Source organism: Rhamphochromis sp. 'chilingali', assembly GCF_963969265.1.
Source record: "Rhamphochromis sp. 'chilingali' genome assembly, chromosome: 19".
NCBI lineage: Eukaryota > Metazoa > Chordata > Actinopteri > Cichliformes > Cichlidae > Rhamphochromis > Rhamphochromis sp. 'chilingali'.
This window is the reverse complement of record NC_137946.1, coordinates 28,433,620-28,456,938: the sequence shown is the minus strand read 5'-3', so window position 1 is coordinate 28,456,938 and position 23,319 is coordinate 28,433,620. Positions and strand designations below refer to the sequence as shown.

The window sequence follows — 23,319 nt, the reverse complement described above, 5'->3', positions numbered from 1 at the left end:
GTGAACTTCAATGCAAATAAAGCCTAAAACATCAGCTTATTTGTATCACGCTAAAGAACACAGTAATATTTTAGGAAAACATACCTGCCTCCAGGTCATTTAAAATTAGCTTTAATTTGTTCCAATAAATCAGCTCCTTGAGTTTTAGCTATTTTCAGCTCTTCAGCTTTTAGACATTTAAGGGCTCAAAGCAAATGTGTCCATAATCTGATTAATAATCTGATCCAACCAGATGATCAACAATTCAAAGATTTGCATGTTCCTGCAGCTATGTGCTCCTCAGATGATCACGACTCCCAAGTTGGGATGTTATTCCTCTGAAGTCACAAAGATTTGTTGATGAATTTGGACATTACAAATATGATAACATATATTTTAATGTTAAAAAAGAGATTTGAAACACATTCATTTGCACTGTTAACCAAAACCTTGTTACAATAAATGAAGAATTATTACCAACTCTTCACCTCAATGACTGAACTCTCATCACTGGGAGATATTTATCAGATTTCACAGCTTCCTCTGCAGCTACAAATGGCTTAATAAAACTTTTAAATCACAACAGCAGCACAGATCTTGATTACAGAGCTCTTCTTAAAAATGTTTCCCTGTCTTAATTAAGATGTCTCTTAGAACGTGGGTGAGGGAGAGGGCCAGCAGTCCTCACTCCATTTTTACTAAGCATGGGCAGATCTTTAAGACAGCCAGTCAAAACTGCAGCATGTGAAAATAATGCTACCGTTTGGATGAATTTTTCTTCCTGGCAATGAAACACAGTTGAAAATGCATCTGACAACAAATGACACACAGTCCCAGCCATGAGCAGTGTGAAACTTGAAAGCTCTGATATGAATTTTGGAACTGGCCTGCAAGACTCAGTATTGCTTAAGACACAGGAAGGAGTCCAGCTGGCCGAAGCATCTGGGACATTGCGTTCTGTTCTCTGGTATCCATCTTGTATTTTTATTTTTTTATTTTATTTATTTATTTTTTGGGGGGGGGGGGGGGGGAGACTTGAGAGGAAACAAACAAACTTCAGAAAGTTAAGATTCCATATTAGCAGAAATTAAGGGAGCAGACAAAACTTTGAAAAATGCACGTAGCAGACATACTTTCTTCATTTCATCCTCCAGGTTCTCCTCCTCCTGACCCTCGGAGAGCCGGCGCCTCAGCTCGCCCAGCTCCCTCTCCACTGCCTCGCGATACTGGTTCCACTGGGCACGCTCCTGCTCCAGGCGTTGGTGGAACTGGACCTCATACTCACACACAGTGTCTGCACAGGGAGAGGAGAGGAAGCAGGCGATGAAACCGAACAATAGCACATCCACATCGAGTCGTGCAGTCAAGCGTGAATACATAAAAACAGGAACAATATTTCTGATATAGGTGGGGGATAATTTTCATTTCAAAATGTTTTTGTGATGGTTATTCATGATAAACAAGTAGACAACAGATTTTTAGGGTTGCATTTATTTTTTAAAATCAGTTAATCTTTCAACTATTTTCTTGGCTTACCGTCTTAAACTAGTTAAAATTTACTTACAAAAAGTCTATAACACCCTTGTTTTGTACAACTCATTTCAAACTGGTTTCTTGAATTTGACAGGGAGTTCATCGTACTCAAATGACCTCTGCAGTCACCAGGTCTAGTCCAATAGAGGACTTTTGGGATGCGGTGGGCATTCACATCCTGGATGTGCAGCCGACAAATCTGCAGCAACTGTGTGATAGCACGTGAATGATCTCCTTTTTACCTACATGTTTAATAGAAAGTTTATCATCTAGCCAAGATTCCCTCCATGCCGAAAAAAATCTTTTCGCTACAGTCCTCTGATCTGACACTGGCCTGGATCAGAGGGCTCAGTATGAGTATGAGCCAGCAGATGAAGACACTACACTACACACAAGCGTCACAGGTAGTTCTCACTGTGAAGTTGAGATAAGTGAGTAAAAGAAAAATTGTCTCAATCTGAAGAGACAATTTTCATATTTGGCTGAATTTATATGGAATGACTCAACTGTTAAATGATTGTTATATGACAATGTCTGTAATACTGCAGTTATTAGAAGTTTTAAGTGTAACCTTTCTAAATTTGTTAATAGCACACTAAAAATTAACAAATTATGTGTAAATAACATCCTTTTTCTTAGAGTAGCATCCCCAACACTGTCTGAAGATCACTTCCTGTAGTTTCAGGAGTTGTTAGTGCACAGACTTTGGTCATGCTTCCAGTGTGAATGCAGAGCAATGATGACATGATGAAAGACAGGAGGAGATTTCTGATTGGTTTTTACTACTGATGTGCAAATTTGGTTCTATGAGGTGCAATGTCATCATATTTGTTGAATTTTTGTTTGTAAGGACTACCCGGGGTGTTCTTCAGTAAGACACAAGGAACATCAACAGAGGCAGTTACACCTTACTATGACACCCGATTATGCCTACATAACTTTTACAGCCACTTTTAAGGCCACCAGACTCCTTTACAAAAAGTGGAACTTCGCTTGACAGAAAACCAAAACCAGAATACAACTTTCTGGTTTTACCTCATTGATTCAAATGTCAAAAGACGCATAAGAAATCAAGGAAATCAGCTGTGGAGCAACAAATTAAGTGAGCTGAGAATTGTGTTAAATTACTGCTGTAATCCAAGGAGACTGAACAGTATAACAGTTCCCCCTCAAAGAGAGCTGTCTGGCAGCACAAAGATAAAAAATATTTTTTAATCAATAGTTACTTATTCACATTTGTTTATGTTAACCATTTGTTATGGTTTCACTGCGACCTCACAGTTAATGTAGTGAACAAACAGCTGAGACAGCAAGCCTAGTCTAACTGGTTTGTCTGCCTGTGTACAGATGAGCTGCACACATACCACTTCAGTCAGGCTGAGGCGACAGATGAGTTGAAATTGTATGCAGTGTATGGATTGTGTGTGTGTGTGTAGTCTGTGTTTCATAAAAACCCTGGCAGCTTGGGTAACATTAGAAAAGACCACCAAATTTATGGTTGTGTGCATTAGAATTATTCCAAATAAAGTTTGAAAATGAGTTTCCCAGTATAGCGTGTTAAAGTATGGGAAAAACCCTGGAACAACCAGAGTGATGGAGTGTAGTGGTTTAAAATATTCATCTACAAATGCAAAGGTCCCTAGTTCAGTTCCAGGGGTTGACACAAATCCTCGGCGTGTTGCATCAGTAAGGCCACTGGTTATAAAAATCTGCTTGTGAATTAGCAGCTTTTATACGCCACTGTCTTCATGCCTTTACAAATCAAATGATCATTATCTACCTGAAGCCTCGGTCCCTCCCTCTTTAATTACATTAAGCACAATGGGCATAAGTATGCACTGTTTTCACAGTTAACAGCTTTCATTCACACTTTGCTGCACAGACAATCACAGGACAGCTTCATTCATAATCACAAACATTCAGAGGATCTACTGGAGCTTATTTCAGCATGTTGATAGTACTGTTCTGGTTCAATTTACTTTAAAATCAAACAAACTTTCAGTGCATCTCACATTGGATCCATCTAGGCGCTAAATTAAAAGTTCTATTGAAGTACAACTAGACGTTCCTCAAATTACATGTTTTTTCTTGGTGTGTACAATGGATTATAGGAACTTGCCTCACTATTAATGACATTTTGATACTTCTGCAGCAGTAACAATTACTGAAAATGAACTGTTAAAAAGGTTAAACATGTATCAGTATTACATTGTATTAAAAGATCTATTCCAACATACATATAATGAATATTTTCAACATTGTTTTATGTTTTAAATCAGTAAAAATCAACAAGTGCTAAAAACAAGAAAACTGGATTAAATCAATTAGATTTACTTCACAACTAAAGAAAAAAGTCGAGTCAAAGATTAAAACGAAAATGTAAATATTCCACAAAACTTTAGGAGTGCTTCTTGTGACCAACAGCACATTGAGACTGAGTTTAAGCACTGATTATATCATCTCATTTTAATTTTGGAGCAGCGGTTAATAACCCCACTGTGACTGCACTACAATCAGGTCATGTTATTCTACATTAATCTTTATTCCTATTACATGCACAGCTCTCATGCACAGGTTGGTCCCTGCACGTTGCCGATAAGCTCACTTTAATTTGTTTGAGATATGATCGTAAAATGTCAAAGTCAAAGTCTGACTAAAAGGTGTCTGATGTACCACCAAAGATCACGCTCTAGAACAGGAGTGGGGGAACTCCAGGCCTTGAGCGCCGGTGTCCTGCAGGTTTTAGATGTGACCTTGATCCAATCACAGCTGATTTAAATGGCCAAATTACTTCCTCAGCATGTCTTGAAGTTCTCCAGAGGCCTGGTAATGAACTAAACACTCAGGTGTGTTGACCCAGGGTGATATCTAAAACCTGCAGGTGGTTTACAACAGGGACGCTGGTTTTAATACTCTCAGTGGAAGTCTTGTGTGTGGCCTTGTACTTGTTCCTCTAGTCCAGCTGGTGAGTAAAAATTGTTTTAGTATGGCCAAAAAAAGATTTGTCTGAGCCAGCATTACATGGCATACACGTGAATCATGAACTTGTGGTAGAAGTCCACGTTGACAATCTGAACTTAGAGGATGAATTCACAGAGCATAACCTGATGAACGTTTTTAAAGAACGAACAAGTAGTTTGCAAACTGTGGACTTGTTGACTGAAAATCACAGAGTCATAGGGGGAGACCGAGTCACTTTGAAACATAAGTTGATCCCAGGCTGCACAGCGCCAAGTGGACTTCCAGGGATTGATCTATGAATAGAAGCTGCACTGGAAGCCAACCAGACATGAAGGGGACCTTGAAGGTGAAATCAACAAGCTTTAAATCAGGTAGAGCTTTTGTTTTTGTTTTTTGGACCTGCCTTCAGAAATGTTTTCATCACACCACTTAAATGTAAACAATCTTTTAGAGAATATATTCATAGTGTTATCAATCTAAGTAAATACCCTCCCGAGTAATAAGCAAAAGAGCAATGATATTAGGAATAGAGGTTTTCACTGCTCACATAGCGTCAGGCTCCATTTACCTTTCATTATGGCCTGCAGGGAGGCCACCTCCTCCTGCCATTGGCTGCGGACTTGGTCGATGGCTTCCTGTTTGGTGTTTTCCGACACGGTGGCCACAGCTTTGATGGTCTCTATCTCAGCCCGGGCCTGAGAGAGCTGGGTCTGGACGGAGCTCAGCTCGGAATGGGCGTCCTCCAGTGCAGCTGTCTGCCTCTTCAGCTCCTCTGGAGAGAGGTGAGACATGAAATGAATGATGGGAGGAGAGAGGAAAAATGCACAATGTGGCACTTGTGTATTTCAGACTTTTTTCCTTATTCAGCACAGTTTATTACAGAAAAAAAATTGTTTATACATTTTAAAAGAAGAACCTCTTTCAGTGTTGCACCTCAGCATGCACGAGTTCAATTCAAACAGACAGTTTAAAAGGCCAAAGATGCTCCACAGCTATGTCCAACAAGACACTTTACATTGTGTAGAGTTTTATGACCATCCACACCTTCCTTGGAGAGGTAAAGCTCTTTGAACTTGGCCCGCTTCTGGTTGAACTCCACCTCCAGCTGCTGCTTGAGTTTGATGAACTCGGCCCTCTCCTGCTCCAGAGCTGCCACTCGCTGCTGTAGCACCGCTGAATGATAATGAAGGAGGAAAAAAACAAAACAAAATTAGCTGCTGATTACATGTAGCTGAAAAGAAATCATTCAAGTCAAAGGGCAAACATCCACAAAAATCAGTGCACTCATTACGTCGTTTATCTCATTACTAAGGACTCAAATCAGAGGGTGAATAAAAGCTAACAAGCCCTAAAATGATATGAATACAAATTATTATTGATGTTTTTGGGATAAATGTGGTTCTTAGAAATTATTTCAATTTTATGATTAAATATATCTAATATAATCGAACCAATAAGTACAACGATTAAATCACTGAATTCCTTGTATGGTTCAGCCATAATGTTACGCAAATGTTAAATGTAATTAGGCTGAAATATGTGTTATTACATCCAGTACTATCTAATCTACTGATCATTAATGTAATAATGTGACAAAACAGTACAGACTAAATGTCTCTGGATAGCGATACAGAAATGAAAACATTAACAAATAATTTATTATTACGAAGTAGCAAATCTGCAAAATTTGGGAACTTGAACTACTTGGGAACTAAGACTACTTTTTACTTTAAACAAAAGTTCTAAATGGTGATTTTTGCAGATTCATTTATTAATATAAGAGATCTCATGTGGTTTCATGTGGTCAGTTACTTAACTTTTATTATACCAGCAAGTTTCAGCTCGTGACACCTTTAAAAACAGAGTAAAGTCCACCAGTGGCCTCTTTTACAAGGCTGTCAACAGTCAGCTAAATGGAAGCTTTTTCTTAGATAATTTTAAATAACTTCTAGAGATATCATATGTAGAAGCTCATAAGAGAAGTGTGAGGAAAAATAAATATAATGTATGTGGCATTAGTCGTTTATAAACATTTCATAAACAATCACATTTACTGATTGTTTTTAACCTTTTAAACTTTCCACGTGACCATCAACAATTTGACTGAAAAAAAATCCATGGGAAAGATACACTTCTTAAATGAAATGATGAAATATTTCAGGTCATTACTGTCACAAGTTTTGTAGTATCGTTTTAAAATTTTCAATATGGAGAAAGCTACTTACTATTTTGGGGGGTAAGGATCTAAAACTATAGCTTTATGAATATGGACTATCACGATACTGTGGACAAATAAGTATTTAAAAAATGTATATGTAGAAAATATTTAGAAAATTTTGAATGTAATGTTAACAAAAACTTGGTTCTTTCTAATAATAATAATAATAATAATGAGTGGTGTCATCCCTGTTTTTCAGATAAATCTGGTTCTTTTTAACTATGAAAAACATCTTCACATCATTTTATCATTTAATATATCTAGTATAATAAAACCGATAAGTACTCACCTTTATTACTTACACACTTGCATTTAATGAACCATCTTGATAAACACCCACATTTAAATTAAAAACAGTACATCTTATTACATGTGTGCTACAATGCACAGTGGATCTACGAAAGCACAAAACCTTCAGCGTCAAATGAATAACATATTTTACTCCATTATCAAACTTTAACTCAAACTTGACAAGATCTTCAAATGCTTTTTTATTGTTGGCATCACCTCACCGAGCACTGGTACGTGCAGTGCAAGATATTTTAGCCATCCACTGAACTGCTGGGACGATTTTCATGATTGACATGATTAAAAATCTTGCTCTGCTTAACTCGGATGAGCTGGATATTGAAGCGTTACAAACACATGCTGCCATCAGTAAAGTTGCAAAGTGCAGTCTTGTTCTTGTGGGCAAACTATCCAACATCGAGATGCAGAACCTAGTTAAAGGGCCTTTCTCCTCTCTCCTTTGTCGTGTTTGTTTAGCCAGCCATTATAAATAGGTCAATACTAATATCAGCTGATAAATTGTGCCCACCAATATATCAGTCAGGCGACGCATAAAATGAAGTATAAAAACCTCCCGCCAGCAAACACAACCAGACACTGGTTTTCCTACGGTCCTACATTTTCCTACTTCTTCATCTCTTATTTAAAACCGCAGCGATACAGATAAAATCCTTAAAGCCAGACAGCCAAACGGAAACATTTACGAGCAGCCGGACGGTTCAGCTCAATTCCACCATGGTCATGTGACAGCCAAACAAAAGGAAACACTAACTCCATCGCCACGTATTCACAAGTTTGTGTTGTATTCAAGCACAGCATATATCAATCTCCTTTTCTCACACTTACCTCAGCTCAAAAGCTCTGCATCTTTTCCTTCTTGGTATTAAAATAAAAGCTGACTGCTCTGGTGTGTAACCGATCACGTCAGGAAGCCACAAAGATCACATGATAGAGCGCATAAAGAAAGTCAGTAATTAACCAATTTAACAGCAACGCCAGTTCATGATGATGCAAATATAACAGAGGCTCAACCTCACAGCAGCGTTTTTGCCTTTGCTTGATAAAACAGTGACGGTTTGAGACAGAAAAGTGGGGACAGAGTGAGGGAAGGCACACAGCAGAGGGCCCTGGGTTGGACTCAAACACCAAGCCTAGCGGCATAAGATCATCTGTCGAACAAGGTGAGTTAAACCGACGCCCGGCAACAGATTACTATTGTAAAAAGGAAGCACACCCACTTTAAATTCTAAGAGATTAACAACAGCATGTGACATATCACACCATTTCTCTATCTATTTGTTAGTAAGTAAGCCAAAAATGCAGAAGCAGGCATCAGTTAGCACCTTAAATGTTAAAGTTCATAATAACATAATTAGAAAAAAAAACAGGCCAAATATGGCTTAATTGAAAGGGCTGCCAGTAGAAAGTGTCTTCTCACCAAGAAAAAAAAAAAAACATGGCAGAACGGCAAAGTTGTATCTGACCAAACGACAAGACTTCTGGAAATCTGTCCAAGGCTAATAGGACTAAAGTGGAGATGTCCGGTTTCATTTTCAACAGTTTCAGTCAGGTCCACGCCTTGCTTGTCACATCCATGTTCAAAATGCCAAGAAAGCAAAGGCAAAAATGATCAGGGCTTCATAACCAGATCCCACACAGAAGGTGGTTGATATCATGTGACACCGCAAAGGAAGGAGTGTTTAAGAAGCAAGTCTTGATGCAGGGGTACTGGAAAAAAGTGACATTTAATAACAAAAAATGTAATAACACATTACAGGAAGCTGAAATAAAGTCAAAAGACAGCCTTGCAGCAATCCACCACTTCATCTATTTCGTATGTCTCTCCAGCCCAGGGGTGGGCAACTCCAGGCCTCGAGGGCCGGTGTCCCTGCAGGTTTTAGATGTGTCCTTGAACCAACACAGCTGATTTAAATGGCTAAATTAGCTCCTGCAGTTCTCCAGAGGCCTGGTAACGAACTAATCATGTGATTCAGGTGTGTTGACCCAAGGTGAGATCTAAAACCTGCAGGACACCGGCCCTCGAGGCCTGGAATTGCCCACCCCTGCTCCAGCCTCACCTGCATCCTCCTAAATAAGCACAGGTAAACAGGGTGGTAACTTCCTAACCTGTGCTGAGTAACCCAAAATATAAACACACATAAGGCTATAATCCTAGTTCCTGCTGACATACAACTTAAGTTTTCACAGTACTCTAAGCAGTTCTGTGAAAACCTAAGTTTGTCCTTACTGCTCCACAAGTTTAACAGGGTAAGTAGTAGCCAAGTACCGCTAATCAAATGCAGTTGTTTAATTGATCAGCAGCATGTGTGACAACTTCTATAAAAGACTTGGCCGTTTGCTGGTCTGTGGTGTTCAGGTGTGTGTTAATGCCATGACATTCCAAGGGGTGGACGTCCCAGCAAATTCACCAAACGTCAAATGGTGGTGCATTTCTCAGAGAAACTGCAAAAACACCCAAGAAATACATCTCAGACTACAGGGCTCAGTTAGCATGTTAAATGTTAATTCATAACACTACAATTAGAAAAAGACTGAAGAGGTATGGCTTGTTTAGAAGGGTTGCCAGGAGAAAGTCTCTTCTTAGGTTTGCAAAGCTGCAAGAACAATGTCCTTTGGACATACGAGATCAATGTGGAGGTGTCTGACCACAATGAACAGCGCCACATCACGCCACATTACGGTGATGGAGGGGTGATGATTTGGGCTTGCAATCCACCATGATAATCCAGTCTTCTCTGTATTCTAGAGTCAGATGTGATGGCATCTAGCTGAAAGTTCAAACTTGACTTAACTTTCCTGCAACAGGAAAATGATCCCAAAAAAGCAGCAAGTCTGTAAGAGAATGGCTGAAAAAGAAAATAATCAAGGTGCTGCAACGGTCCAGACCTCACAATGAAATGCATTGAATTAATTCCAGCCACCTCAATTCCAACCTCAATGGACTGACACAACACTGAAAAGGAGAGTGGACCAAAAATCCTCCACACCACAATCAGAGACTGATACAGTCACACCAAAAACAATTACTTCACGTTAATGCTGCTAAAGGTTGTTCTGCAAGCTACTGAATCAGGGTGTGTACTCAGTTTTTCACACACTGCTTCTGCATTTATGCTGTTTCTCTCAAATAAACATGATATGATGTCACATGATTATATTTAAACAATTCTAGAACTTGGTAAATCAGAATAAAAAAATAGTTGCTAAACCTTTAAAACAAAACTGAGTAAATGCTATCTGTCCTTGACTCACCCTTTGCATACAGTTAGAAAACAGGGCTTCCATTCATATTTTAACTATCCAGACTGTTTAAATGTTAATTTCATGTGAAAATATTTTCTGGTGGGGAAAAAAAAAACCTAATCATTAGTGAGCCAGTCTGCTTCACAGGTGAACTGATGAGTAGAAACACTGTCATTGGCCAGTCAACTTGCCAAATGTACATTTTTACTGTTCCCATTCCACTAAGCCATTATATCGAACCCTGATACACTTCCACAAAACTTTCTATTATCTTACCCACACTAGTAAACCAGTTAAAGTCACCCGAGGCACCCACATTGGCGGTCAAAGCTATTTTATACCAGTTTCAAGTTAAACAGGCCCTGCATTTTCAGAAGTAAGTAATTCCCTCAAACCTCACGACTGAATGAAGGTAGGCCCGTTACTAATTACTGTTTCAAATATTCAAATCCTCCTCTTTTACTCACTGCAGGCAGCGCTTTGCACTTTGAACAGACACCGTCTTTTCTCTGGCTGCTTTTAATATATATTAAGATAAAAATAAAACCGCCACGAAGCAGTTTCTTTCAGTCTATTTTACCACCACCCTTTGTAACCCACTCCCACAGCAACTTTTGCTCAACAGGTGCCATTGTCAAGAAGTAATGACATGTGTATGACTGCTCAGCTCAAAGCAGCACCATTACTAACACCTGGCTCTCCAAAAATCTACAGGTATCTGCAGCTCAGTGGGTGAGCAGGTGACCATAGCCCTTTGCTGCGTGTCTTTCTCTCTCTCTCTCTTTGCTTAAAGTCAAATGCCAAAAAAATAATATTGAAAAAAAAAAACAGCTTTGTTGAGAAGTCATTAACACAACCAAAGCAATACCAACAACACAATTTTGCATCACACCACATGATGCTGAACACAAAGTGCTTGTACGCCAGCGAATATGCAAGAACTTCCCATTATTTGTAGAGGTGCATGTGTGCCAAATTAAATAATAAATAAAAGAGGCACCTTTTTTCAGAGGCTACATTTATGAGTCGTCACAGGAGATCATCTGCCCCCATCTCACCCAGCTCCTAGTACTCTGCTCTGTTACACCAACACTCTTCATGTCCTCCCTCAGTACACCCATGAAACATCTCTTTTTGTCAGTCAGCATGGTCATCTTGTAAATCTTCCCCTTCGCTCTTGCTTTTATCCTTCTGTCAAAATTCACTCCCACCCTCGTCTCCATCCGCACCACCCTTGTTGCACTCTCATCTTCATCTCTCGTGTGTACTGCTCATTGTTTTGGATTGTTGATTCCAGGTAAACTCCTCGACCGCCACTATTTCTACTTGTTGCATTTTCATTGTTACACCTGTCTCCCTCTCATTCACATACAATTTCTATTCCTTTCTCTCCAGAGCATACCTCCACCTCTCCAGGCTGCACCCTATTCTCCTTACAGATCACTATGTTGATCTGTGGCAAACATCACAGTCCATTGAAAATCCTGCCCGACCTCATCTGTCAGCCTGTCCATCATCAGAAGCAGCTCAGAGCATATCCCTGATGTAATCCCACCTTGAACCCATCTGTCACTCCTACCACACACCTCACCAAGTGCCATCTTAAAACATTATGTACAGGTCTATTTATAAGGCATAAAAACAAAGGTAACCACTAGGAGATGCTCCCATCCCTCAATCTCTAATGTGTGTGTGGATTTGTGACAGACTCTCAAGCTACAGAGTGTCTGTAATATTACCTCCGAGGACGCATAAAGCTTAAATTGTTTTGCATGTATTACCGTTGTCGCAGTCTATTTTGTTTAACATAAACCTGGACTGGAATTCTTCACACAGTTTGTAGAAAGTGGGAGCCCCACGTTCAGCTCCTGAAGCTCCAGATGCTCTCAATGCCGCCTCTGGGTCCCTGGACCTCGGCTTGATAACCAAAGGGAAAGCCTCCTGCAGGATTTGTCAGTATCCCGTGCACACCACAGAGCACGGCCACCGATGCGACCCATATGACTGACCCTGTCAGTGCAGGGCCGGACTGCCAGAGGCCAGAGCCGACCTTTAGATCAAATTAGTCAGACTAGCCAGAGCTAGGAGCTAACCAGCTAGGTGTAACATTACTAAAGAGACAACCACGTTAGCTTGGATGTGTCACACATGCACCTCATGTTCAGCTATACAGAGCTTCAGTAAGTTTCCACAAATTTGTGAACCACTGCGCAATGTTAAATGCCCAGCATGAGGCAGTGACACGTCGCATTGAGGATGCTAACTAGCTAATGTTGCCAGTGATGCAGAGGCCGTCGCTGGCTTCGCTGCTCCCAGCCCCTCAACACACCCACCACAAACCGCCAAAGACACAAGAAATTTACCGTCATGTTGGGACGACTGAGGGGATCCCGAGGCCTCCGAGGCCATGGTTTCCTGAGGGGGGCGTGAGGCAATTAGCAGGGCGGTGAGATCAGAGCTAGGAGCGTCCAAGAAAACAAGCTAACATCACAACTAGTGTCAAGCTAGCGACGAAAGAGTGCGACTTCTGGTTTGTCTTTCAAAATAAAATCACCACTTGTGAACTCTCCAAAAGGCCTGCGTTTATTCGTAATGTAAACCAACATAGAAATAAATACAAGACAAAATAATCATATATCTACTTATTTCGAAAGTTACTTTCATATCTGTCCACCACTTAGCAGTTTTGTGCTAATATTTTGAAAGCACAGAGTCATTTTCCTATAAGTAAACAGCGTTAGTTTCTCAATTCCGGTGTCACCTTTTTGAAATAAAATCGACTTGTTTTTTTCCCCCAAACTAAATCTCGCTTTCAACAGTTAATTCTTAACAGAAAACAAAAGAGATATTTATCAACAGATGATATAAATCCCAATTATTGTGAATGTGCAGCTGGACAGGAAAACACCTCCCTAAAGATTACACTATGATAAACTGATGTAAAGTCATAAGAGGAACTGAAAATGTGAGAGAACTACACAAGAGTCCAGTGTTCAGTGCTGACACTGGCAATGTTTGTAGTTTAAGGAATATGTATTAAAAATGTTAATTTGAACCTGTTTAAAATATCAAAATCTGTCATCTGTGATGACATTTCTATTCTGACCAAATAAATAAAACAAAAACAATTTTCTCCAACTGAAGTATTAACACAGATGTGTAAATTTGTCATGCGTGTCTGACTCTTCTTATAGCCTCACACAAACACCCACATGATTTGGTCACTGGTGCATGACAGGGGGTGGGGATAATCCAGTCTCAGCCTTCATGTTTCTTTGGTTAGGTAAGAAAATTAGACGATGGCATGCAAAGATGCAGCACATGATGAGTCCTGTCATATCTAGACACCATCCGCTTTCACCTTCTGTTTACTGAAACTGCTGTCCTTCTTTAACCAGAGATATGGAAGAAAGGTAAGGCACTTATTTGGAGTATTTGGAAGTTGACATGTATTGAAATAACACTTTAATTGCATTTTTTTGTGATAAAAGTCATTCTATTCTTATCCATAATTAGAGATAATACTTAAAAAGTGGTTATCAGGTCTAACTGCAGTGAAAGGCGTCACGTGTCAAAGCAGACAGTAAACTGTTATGTGCTTTCATGTCCGAATATCACTTTATCTTGCATGGCTGTATTCTGAATCAGCAGTATTTGTAACTGGAAGTTGGCAGGAAGCGGCTGTGTAGAGAGGATGCCGGGCATGAAGATAAACGGGGGAACGAGTATTTATATCATTCCGTTCACAGCGATAAAGGCACATAAATACATCCGTCCAGCTGGAGTAAACAATTCACTTTAAAGCTGACCTTCTCTTTCAGCTTTAAGTAGCTCAGATACTTTGGCTGAGGTTGTCTGAAGTGAGAACAAAAACGGAGACGTTTTGATGGTTGGCAGTGCAGTTGGCTCAGAAGAGTCCCTAGAGGTTATTGAGGTGCCTGTTTGATTCTCAGAATGCTAATCTTAATACAAAAATAACCCCAGGACTTAGTCAACACAGAAAAAAAGAGGAAGTGGTTGAATGGCCTTCTTTCCGATCCCCAGCTCTGTGTATACTGAAAAGCAGCGGCTCAGATGTGCTTCTCGTGGTGAAGTGTTCAGACTTTTTTGTTTCTTTTTTAAATCCTTCAAACAGTGCGATCATGGCGTTTATCCGCAAGTACCTATGGTTATGGGTGGTCGTTGGCATGGTTTTCGTGTCTGTGGTGATCAGCATCATCTTCATGTTCATCTGCAAGTGCATATCAAGAAAAAGAGGTAGGTTTGAATCTCTGCAGCGCACCTGCCACTAAGTACTGAACAAGCCTTCATCTGCACATCAACGACATACATTATTACCGCTTTTTTCCTGTTCTCACACAGATTTATTCTCTTCCCCTTCTTATAGCAGAAATGTTGAATTGAAACCCCGATAAGCGAAATGTCAAAACATTATGCAACAAGTGTTTGGGAGCTTTAGAGAGTGCGTGAAGGTGTTTTCCTGTAAGTTTGTGTAGAAAAGTTCATTTCAGGAATGGTGTTTGTCCATTTGGTTGTGTGAGCTGTCAGACAGCTTTTTTAAGGTGTGGACACACTGAAACTGGTTGCGTGGTTCAGGAACCGATGCCTTTTTTTCTGTATACACTGTGTACACCCTGTAGCCAAACAGTCCAGTATTTTTGTCATTCGTATTTGCTTTTTTTAGGCATGACTGCTATTTTAAGCCATGTATGTTAAGATTTTTACCGGTATTAAAACAACTTAAATAATTTCTTGTTATTCTTTTTAAATTGCTGATAAAGCTCATAAGGTAACACTTAAAAATGATGCATGTGCTTTTAATTTTTTTCCCTGTCACAAGTAGAAAGATCTAATTTCAGATGTGAGCATGTGCAGAACCCCACCATTCTGCAGTGTTAAATCGCTTGAGAGGCTTTAATCTGTGGTGGCCTTAACTCTGCTCGTGAGTCTGGATGTTCACATATGACATTATTTAACTATATATGCACAGCAAAATGAAACTTACTAAAAGTATTTTTTTTAAAGAGAAAAAAGAAAAAATTCCTAGAAGTAAAGCAAGATTGGGAAACAACACCTCAATATATTTTGCATACTGGTGTCATTTCCAGTAATTTTATTTGCACAAAAAGTGTTTTTAAAATATGTTCGTTCAGCAACCTTAGAGCTTAGTTCAGTTTGTGATTTGGAACAAGCCAGAACAAAACAGAATAGAGCTAAACTCACTTTCTAGTCTTAAGATGCTATGTGATGACAGTGAGAGGAAACGTTATATGGCACTTACTGAATTCAAGACTGATACAGTAATAAGATGCCATCATTGCAACATGTCAACCTGTGAAATTTCTTCCCTGCATGATCAGTTGTAGGTCTTATCATTGCAAGTATGACACCATCTAAGAGCCTCAGCAATGCAGCCACAAAGTGGCAGACCACATACATTTATAGAGTGTAGTCACTGAGTGCTGAGGCGTGTGGTGTCTAAAACTCACCAACGCCCTGCTGATGCAGCCTCTTCAGAGTGTCCCAAGAGCTCCATGTCATGGGGGTGTCCATGGCTGAACAGCTCCTGTAGGTGTAACGTGTAGGTAGCCCTCTACTTTTGTCCATATAATGCATCCTAATATGGTCATCTAAGGCACATAGCTCTACACCAGTGCTTTCTGTTTAAGAGGGGCAGTCAATCAGAAGTAGGATAACTTAAAGAGAGAAGAGTTAAAATGCCTTATTTATTTAAACAGAGGAAATAACTAAGGGACCGTAAGACTGGTCGGAATGAGATTATTTTGAGCTGTGACTGGTGCAAAGTTACTCTAGTTCAAAAATAAAAAATATGGAGTTACAGGAATCCCTGTATAATAATGCATACACTATTTTTTTTCTGATACTTTAAATGTGTTTTTGGTAGCACTTTCTATTACAGCATGGTAATAAAGGGGTAATAGTAGGGTAACAAAGGGGAAACGAGAGGGTAATAATGTGGTAATCTCTAAGTTATTGCTATGCAATTACCAAAGTAATAACCATGTAATATCCAAGTAATATTACACGGAAATTTGTGTAATTGGATAATAAGGGCCCCAAAACTGTGGGTAACAATGTGGAAATAGAGCTCGGTAATAAAGTGGTAATAGTAAGGTAAAAAGGAAGTGGCAATGATGTAATAATGTGATCATTTATAAATTATTACCACTTTACCTGCGGTAGTTTCTGTGTAATAAGCACAAAACAGAGCTGCAAAATGCAAAACTGTCTGCATCTATTTAATAGCACATCAATAACCTGTTAATAACCTATTAATTAAATGTGTTTGATTGTTACCTGGAATTAATATTATGGAATTATTATGTTATTAAATAGAAACGAGCAGTTTGCATTTTGCAGCTCTGTTTCCTTTTTATTACACAGAAACTACCTGAGATATTTCTAGGTAATAACCACACTTCTTTAAGTTAGCTTTAATAGGTTATTCATATGTTATTAAAGAGAAACAGGCAGTTTTGCATTTTGCAGCTCTGTTTCCTGCTTATTACACAGAAACTACCATGGGTAATTCAGTAGTAATAACGTAGAAATTACCACATTGTTACGTTCTTCTTTCTTCCTTGTTACCCTACTATTACCCCTTTATTACCGAGCTCTATCTCTATATTATTACCCCCAGTTTTGGGGCTCTTATTACACTATTACATACATTTCAGGATAATATTACTCAACTGTAATCACTATTGCTACCATGATATCACTTGAATATTACATAGTTATTACTTTGCTAATTGCATAGTAATAACTTAGAAATTACCACATTATAACCCTCTTGTTCCCACTTGTTACTATTATCCCTTCATTACCGAGCTGTGATAGAAAGTGCTACTGTTTTTTTACTGTAAATATACTGCTTACAGTATATTTACAGTATACTGCTTGTCCTGTGATGGTATTGTACGGTCTCACCTCTGTATTATGCCCTCAGGTAACTGAGGTTATGAGCCCACGAACCTCTCTCAGTGACCTGGGCTTTACTGTTATTTATCCTGGACTTAGGAATAATCTTCCTTCCATATAAGAATCTGCCCACCAACTGGCCGTTTTGAATCACCTTCCTCTTTTTAGTTCCTTTTAGTCACTCATGGTTTGGTATTTTATTTGACTGTTTTTTTTTTGTTTTTTTTTTTATTTGACTGGCTTGTTTTTTCTTTTTAAATAATTCATTTCTGAAGATCTGGCATTGCAACCATCTCCTGTGGGTGAGAATAAAATGAGTTTGAAATGTACACTCTGTACATTAGGTCATGTTGTGTGCCTGTCTGTTATGTCAGAGACATTCATAAAGTTGCTTCTCAGTGAAGGAAGGTTTTTCTTTATCCAGGTCATGACTCATGTACTGTACAGACTGTAAAGCAAGTCTGGGATTTTTAGGCTTTATGAATAAACACCCAGTTCAGAAAAACGTAGCTCCTTCCAGAGAAAGCTGCAGTCAGATTTGTGGAAGTTAAGAGTTGAAGCCACTCATCTTCAGGCTTGACTCACCAGAATCACGCAGAACATGAGGGCAGCGTTGAGACTTTGCCATTGGAAATGCATTGCATCAGTGTTGAGGCGAGAGATCCAAAGGCAGGACCTTCCACAAATAACAGCAAACCTTTATTCATGCTGAAAAGTCTAACACAAAGTACAAAAAATGTACAGGCAGAAACCAACAAGTCCTCCCTGTAACAAAGACTAAGGGGAAGGACAGGGCTATATATTCAGATACAGTCAGGACGAACTGAGCAGAAGCAGGAAAGGAGACGTTACAAAATGTTTTGCAAAAAAGAAATGATGAAACCAGAAACATACAGAAATTTTTTTTTTAAACAGAAATCACTAGAGTGTATGAAATGTTTATTTAGCTCCACTAAAAGCAGGTGTCAGGGGGTTTGACGGTGGGGAAAATCTTGGACAGATGGACAGTAGTCAAAGAGCTAGACAAACTATTGGTTTCTTTGTCTTTTCTAGTTCTTTGTGGTTTCTAGTGATATTTTGTCTTTTATTTGTGATATGAGGTGATCAGCAAGATTGAAAGAGGCAGTTTACATGACCTGCTGTGATGTGAGGTTTGCCAGGCAGGAGTCAAAGAGGAAGCCCACAGATGAGATTCATGGATGTAGTGAAGGAGGGCATGGGGTGAGGATGTTAGGGATAGGGTGAGATGGAGGCAGATGATCTGCGGTCATGACCTCTAAGGGAGCATCTGAAAAAAGAAGTTTCCTCTGTGTTTCACTGTCTCATCTTTTGTTAGCACCTGTTCCTCTGCCTCTGTGGCTGCTGTGAGCTTCTTGTCCCTGTGTTTAGCGTTGTTTCGTTTCCTGTGTCAGTTATGTTTCGTGCCGTTTGGACCATGCTGATTGCTTTCACAGGTGTGTTATCCCTTTCCCCCCGTGCGTCTCATTTTCAGTATACTGCATGGTTTTTGTACACATCATTGTAAAAGTAACTAAGCTGTTACGTTATTATAAGTGTCAAAATGCAATATTGTTTAAATTCTAAAGCCTAAACCCCCCAGAAATCAGAGAAAGTAGCTTCATGGTATCTAAATCTAGTTTTGCAAGTTCAGTGTCACTAAACGGTCCACCTAATGCTAAGTCCTGTGACCTGACATTGTACTGCAGAGATAACTTTTTTTGTTCTCAGCAGTTTTATGGGGCCCCTCAAGACAGATCAGAGTGGTTATAAGATCTTATAGGAGGTAAATGTTATCTTGACAAGAAGAAAAAATAATGACATCTTTGCATCAAATGTCCTCCATTATTTTATGAATCCTTTCATGTTGTTTTTTTCCGTGATGGGTTTCAAGCTGTTGGCGACCAGCATCATTAAACAGAAATCTGGACACCTGACACACAGGATTGGTTCATTCCACTTATTTACTATACCCTTAGGTGCAAAATAAGTTAAAGCAAACTGAAATGACCGTCAGACACCAGTTTCATTTTTAACTCAACTACCTCTTTTTTTAAAAACTCACTGCTAAACCAACACATGCACGTGTTCACCACAAATCATAAGCCGGAAAGGGAAGAGAAACCAAACCATGACACACTAGAAGCTAAACTACTTACTTTAAGGGTTTGTTGCAAGCCAGAAGAACAACTATTATAATTGTATGAATTACTATTATTAGGGGGTGCCCTCTGGATCTGATTAGCTTAGATGAAACTTTAATGATCCCTGTGGGGAAACTGGGCTGCATCACCACAAAGCGGGGCTTCGTGCTGGTTGAGCGTATGCACATGTATAAAGAGCTAATAAAATACAACACAGACACTAATCATAGGTAACAGCATGTGGAGATAAAAGAACACTGTGCATTTGAAAACAGCAGAGTTGTTTGTTTATTCATTTATGCATTTAAATATGGTTTGTTTAGATGCTTTAAACATACTTAAAAGTACTTTTTTCCCCATTTTATCCTATTTAAATACTCTTATATCATATTTGCATTTATTTTTCTCCTTTGTTTGTAGCAACACAATCCAAATCTGTTCTTGCTGAGCTGTGAATAAATCCATTTAAATGGCCTTTAGGTGCAAATATATTGATCTTTTTTCCTAATTGACTTTGAATTAACTGTGTTTTCTTTTTCCCCCCCCAACAGGCCAACACAAAATCCCCACTGTGAAAAACGAATTCAACTTCAAAACTGAGTAATGCATAAATGTATACTTATCATATAACAGTGAATGTACACAATGGATTGTACTATACTAAAAACAGGCGCAGGTTTACATTTAAAGAATCAGACTTGTTGTTTTTATTGCTATTGTCTGACTTATGCTTCAGTGAGAAGTCTATGTCGCTTCTATGTTTATTGTATTTATTATTAAGCAGTGTTTTTATCAAACGGGGAGCTATTTCTCCCATTTTCATTTGCAATGCTAAGCTAAACTAACCAGAAAAAGGGCTTCAGTGCTGAATTATGAAATTCCCAACACAGCTGATGGTGTTTTCAACAAGCAAAACTAATTTTAAACCAACTTTATTAGCACAAATTGTTATATATTGTGTGTTTAAATTGACTCTGCATAGCTAGCTATAATGCTAACTGTAAGCTGCATTTGTAACAACCACACAGTATATATACAGTCTATAGCAAAAACAAACTTTCAGACATGAGTTCTTACTGAAATACAGCTGTTTTAATATTCCTTGGAAAAAAATCACAAGCAAATATGATAATACATACAGCAAACATGCTAAAAATAGTGTATTAGCTAAACTACTTCCACCATTCACTCTGTGGGCTGTGATGTTCTGACACATCCAGGATGTAACCAGTATAAAAATATGATACATTATAAATGTAGTTTTTTTTGGGGATGAAAAAACTTGGCTGGGCAAGTATAGTATCAAAATCATTTTCCCTGTTCCCTGACATCTGCGTAACCATTCATGTAGCGTAATAGTAACATACAAAAAGTAACCAGTTCCCCACTGCAGTACCATCCACACATTCTCTTCCTCTTATCCTTGTTAGGGTCGCGGGGGGCAGAGCCTATCCCAGCTGCCATAGGGCTACAAAATATGTCAGCATATGTTACATTTAGACTTTAAAAGTTTATATGTCACATTTATGGTGTTCTGTTACATTTTTACAAAGTTGCAAAAAAATCTCTATGTGGTTTGGTTACTTTCCAAGCACAGCACTGTAAAAGCCAGTAATGTAAGACACCCCCCCCCCCAAAAAAAAACAACCCAAAAAAACCCCAAAAAACAAAACAAAAAACAGTATTTTTGTGTTCATAGAGATGAATTTCTTGGGTTTTTTTTATTGCGCTTGTAACTGATAGATTTCAATTGCGCTTACATGCAAACATTACTTGAGAGTTGTCCGTCATACTAGACATGATACAGTCAGCGGTTGCTAGGGAAGTGTGTGCCTTCTCCAACCGGTTAGCAGTGGTTCTTTGAGGTTTCTGGCTGTCACTGGGTGAAATTGATTGCAAACATGTCACTGAAACCAAAAACCTCCCAGTGATTGTTTTGGTTGCTAGCAGATTTCCATGGTTACCTGTAATTTTTCATGTCAAGGATGACTCTCTAATACCAAGGTACAACGAGTTACAGTAATCCAGCTCAGTTGTAATAAAAGCATACATTACTGTTCTGAATTTATCTTTTGACAGGATGGGTTTTGACCAGTTGCCTCAGATGAAATAAGCTGGATTTCACTGCTGCTCTGACTTGACTGTCAAATCTAAAATCCCTATCCATTTTAAAACCCAAATTGGTGACAGTGGGCATACTGTGCTACACTGTCCATGTCCACAGGAAAGGACTCACTGGTGACACCCAATAGAGCCATGGGGCAGGAGATATAGGGAGAAAACCAGAGGTCAGAATCAGAATACTTTATCAAACCCCAAGGGAATTATGGGGTTATAGTTGCTCCAAGACAATAAGAACAGTAGCAGATTGAACTAAATTACAAAATATAAGAAATAAGGGTAATATATACAAATAACACAATTATAAATATCCAGGAAATTACAGCGATTTAATATATATGATTGACATTTTACTCTAAACAGTAAAACTTTGTTATTTTCACCCTAGAGGATGTGTAACTATTACACTGTGTACTGTGCATTAGTTGGAAGTCCACATATTGATCAGCATAGGAGTGTTAGCATAACATGCAGTATATGACATTTATGTTGTACTATTTGGAAACTTTTTTCTGCAAGGCTTCCAAAAAGTCTCTGTGTGTCTGTATATTTTACGACCACAGCAGTGTAACCAGTTGATAATGTTACAAACTTGTGACCAAATGTAACACTGAACTAGCAGCTCACTCTTACCACAAAACTTAAAATGACAGCAAGACTTTGTAACTGATATATTTCAGTAGAAAGTATAATTCATGTCTGCATCATGTATCCAAACCAAGAAAATGTGAAAAAAACAAGGAACCAGAGCTTTAAAAGTACTATTGTGTTAAACATTATATTTTAACCCAAACACTGATTCTTTTCTAAACCTAACCAAATAGGTTTAATAGGCAAAGGTAAGAAAGTTGGTTATATAAGTAAGTTAAAAACAGTTATGTGCTAAATCTCAGCAGTTTTAATGGCTAAAATTTAAAAATGGATAGTTTTTTCACTTAATAATAGATTTAAAAATTAAATGAATATGAAAGTCTGTGACATGCAGTATTCAAAGTTGGGTCTCTAGTGTGCACAGCCAATTGGCTTGCTCCGCTACCTATCCCTCCAACCTACAAAATTTGTGCAAGTGAAAAAAAAGTATAATTTTGTTCACATGGATACAAATCAGATTTGGGCCAAACCAGAAAAGTGCTGTTAATTCACAAATAAGTCCAAAACAAAGAATTCTATTGGCTCTTTAACAGCAACTGTACCACAAATTGTGAAGGATCTTTTAAAGCAGCAGCAGCTGGCTTTTCCACAGACAGATGGAAAATCATGTTCAGTGGAAAGTTCATGTCCAAAAGCAGGAATTAAAAGTTGTGACTTCATGAACTACCATCAGACTGTGTTGGGCATTTTGTGTTTTGAGTTTCATTTATAATTTCTAGTTCTTTATGTTATTCACTCAGCTTTCTCTCTGTTGCCACATTTCAGTCCGTACAAGTCATCCCATATACATTATTAATATTAATATTATTATTATCATAATCAATATTCATTTAAACAAATGATGCATTTAAACATTTATGTTTCCCCATATTTTCCATATACTCCATATATATATTTAAGGGACCATGTAGCTTAAACATGTCTGTTGTACCAAAGTAAGCTCTGCAGACCTTACACTACTGTGTGCTCACATCCAGATTCAGACATTGCAGACTTTACATTCTTTAACGTAGATTTTTTCGCTTGACATTTTCTCTTGTCTGCAAATTTGCAGGAGCAACAAATACCAGCAGAGAAACATTGAAACGGGCACTCCACCTCTACCTCCGCGGACACAGTTTCTCATGGCAGGCAAGACTTTATTATATCTCTCAGTGGCTCCTACAGATTGCCCCTCCTCTTATGAAACCACGCTTCCTTCTCTCACTTTCAGATCTTTGA

The 23,319-nt window shown here is 38.7% G+C and overlaps 2 protein-coding genes across 2 annotated transcripts in view; one reads left to right on the top strand and one right to left on the bottom strand.

Annotated features, from left to right (window-relative positions):
• rabep1 (rabaptin, RAB GTPase binding effector protein 1) overlaps positions 1 to 12,745 on the bottom strand; it is a 42,255-nt gene extending 29,510 nt beyond the window's left edge. The window contains exons 1-4 of the mRNA XM_080866252.1: positions 12,607 to 12,745; positions 5,518 to 5,646; positions 5,042 to 5,245; positions 1,113 to 1,273 (exon numbers count right to left, since the gene is read on the bottom strand). Of these exons, the coding sequence (XP_080722378.1) occupies positions 1,113 to 1,273; positions 5,042 to 5,245; positions 5,518 to 5,646; positions 12,607 to 12,652 (540 nt within the window). The 5' untranslated portion in view covers positions 12,653 to 12,745. The remainder of the gene's footprint in view (positions 1 to 1,112; positions 1,274 to 5,041; positions 5,246 to 5,517; positions 5,647 to 12,606) is intronic.
• A 790-nt stretch (positions 12,746 to 13,535) lies between these two features.
• Positions 13,536 to 23,319, top strand: scimp (SLP adaptor and CSK interacting membrane protein; the record flags this gene model as incomplete). Its single annotated transcript, XM_080867613.1, has 5 exons — positions 13,536 to 13,656; positions 14,379 to 14,500; positions 19,878 to 19,926; positions 23,153 to 23,229; positions 23,312 to 23,319. The coding sequence occupies exons 1-5, from the start codon at positions 13,646 to 13,648 to the stop codon at positions 23,317 to 23,319; spliced, it is 267 nt and encodes an 88-aa protein (XP_080723739.1). The 5' UTR covers positions 13,536 to 13,645.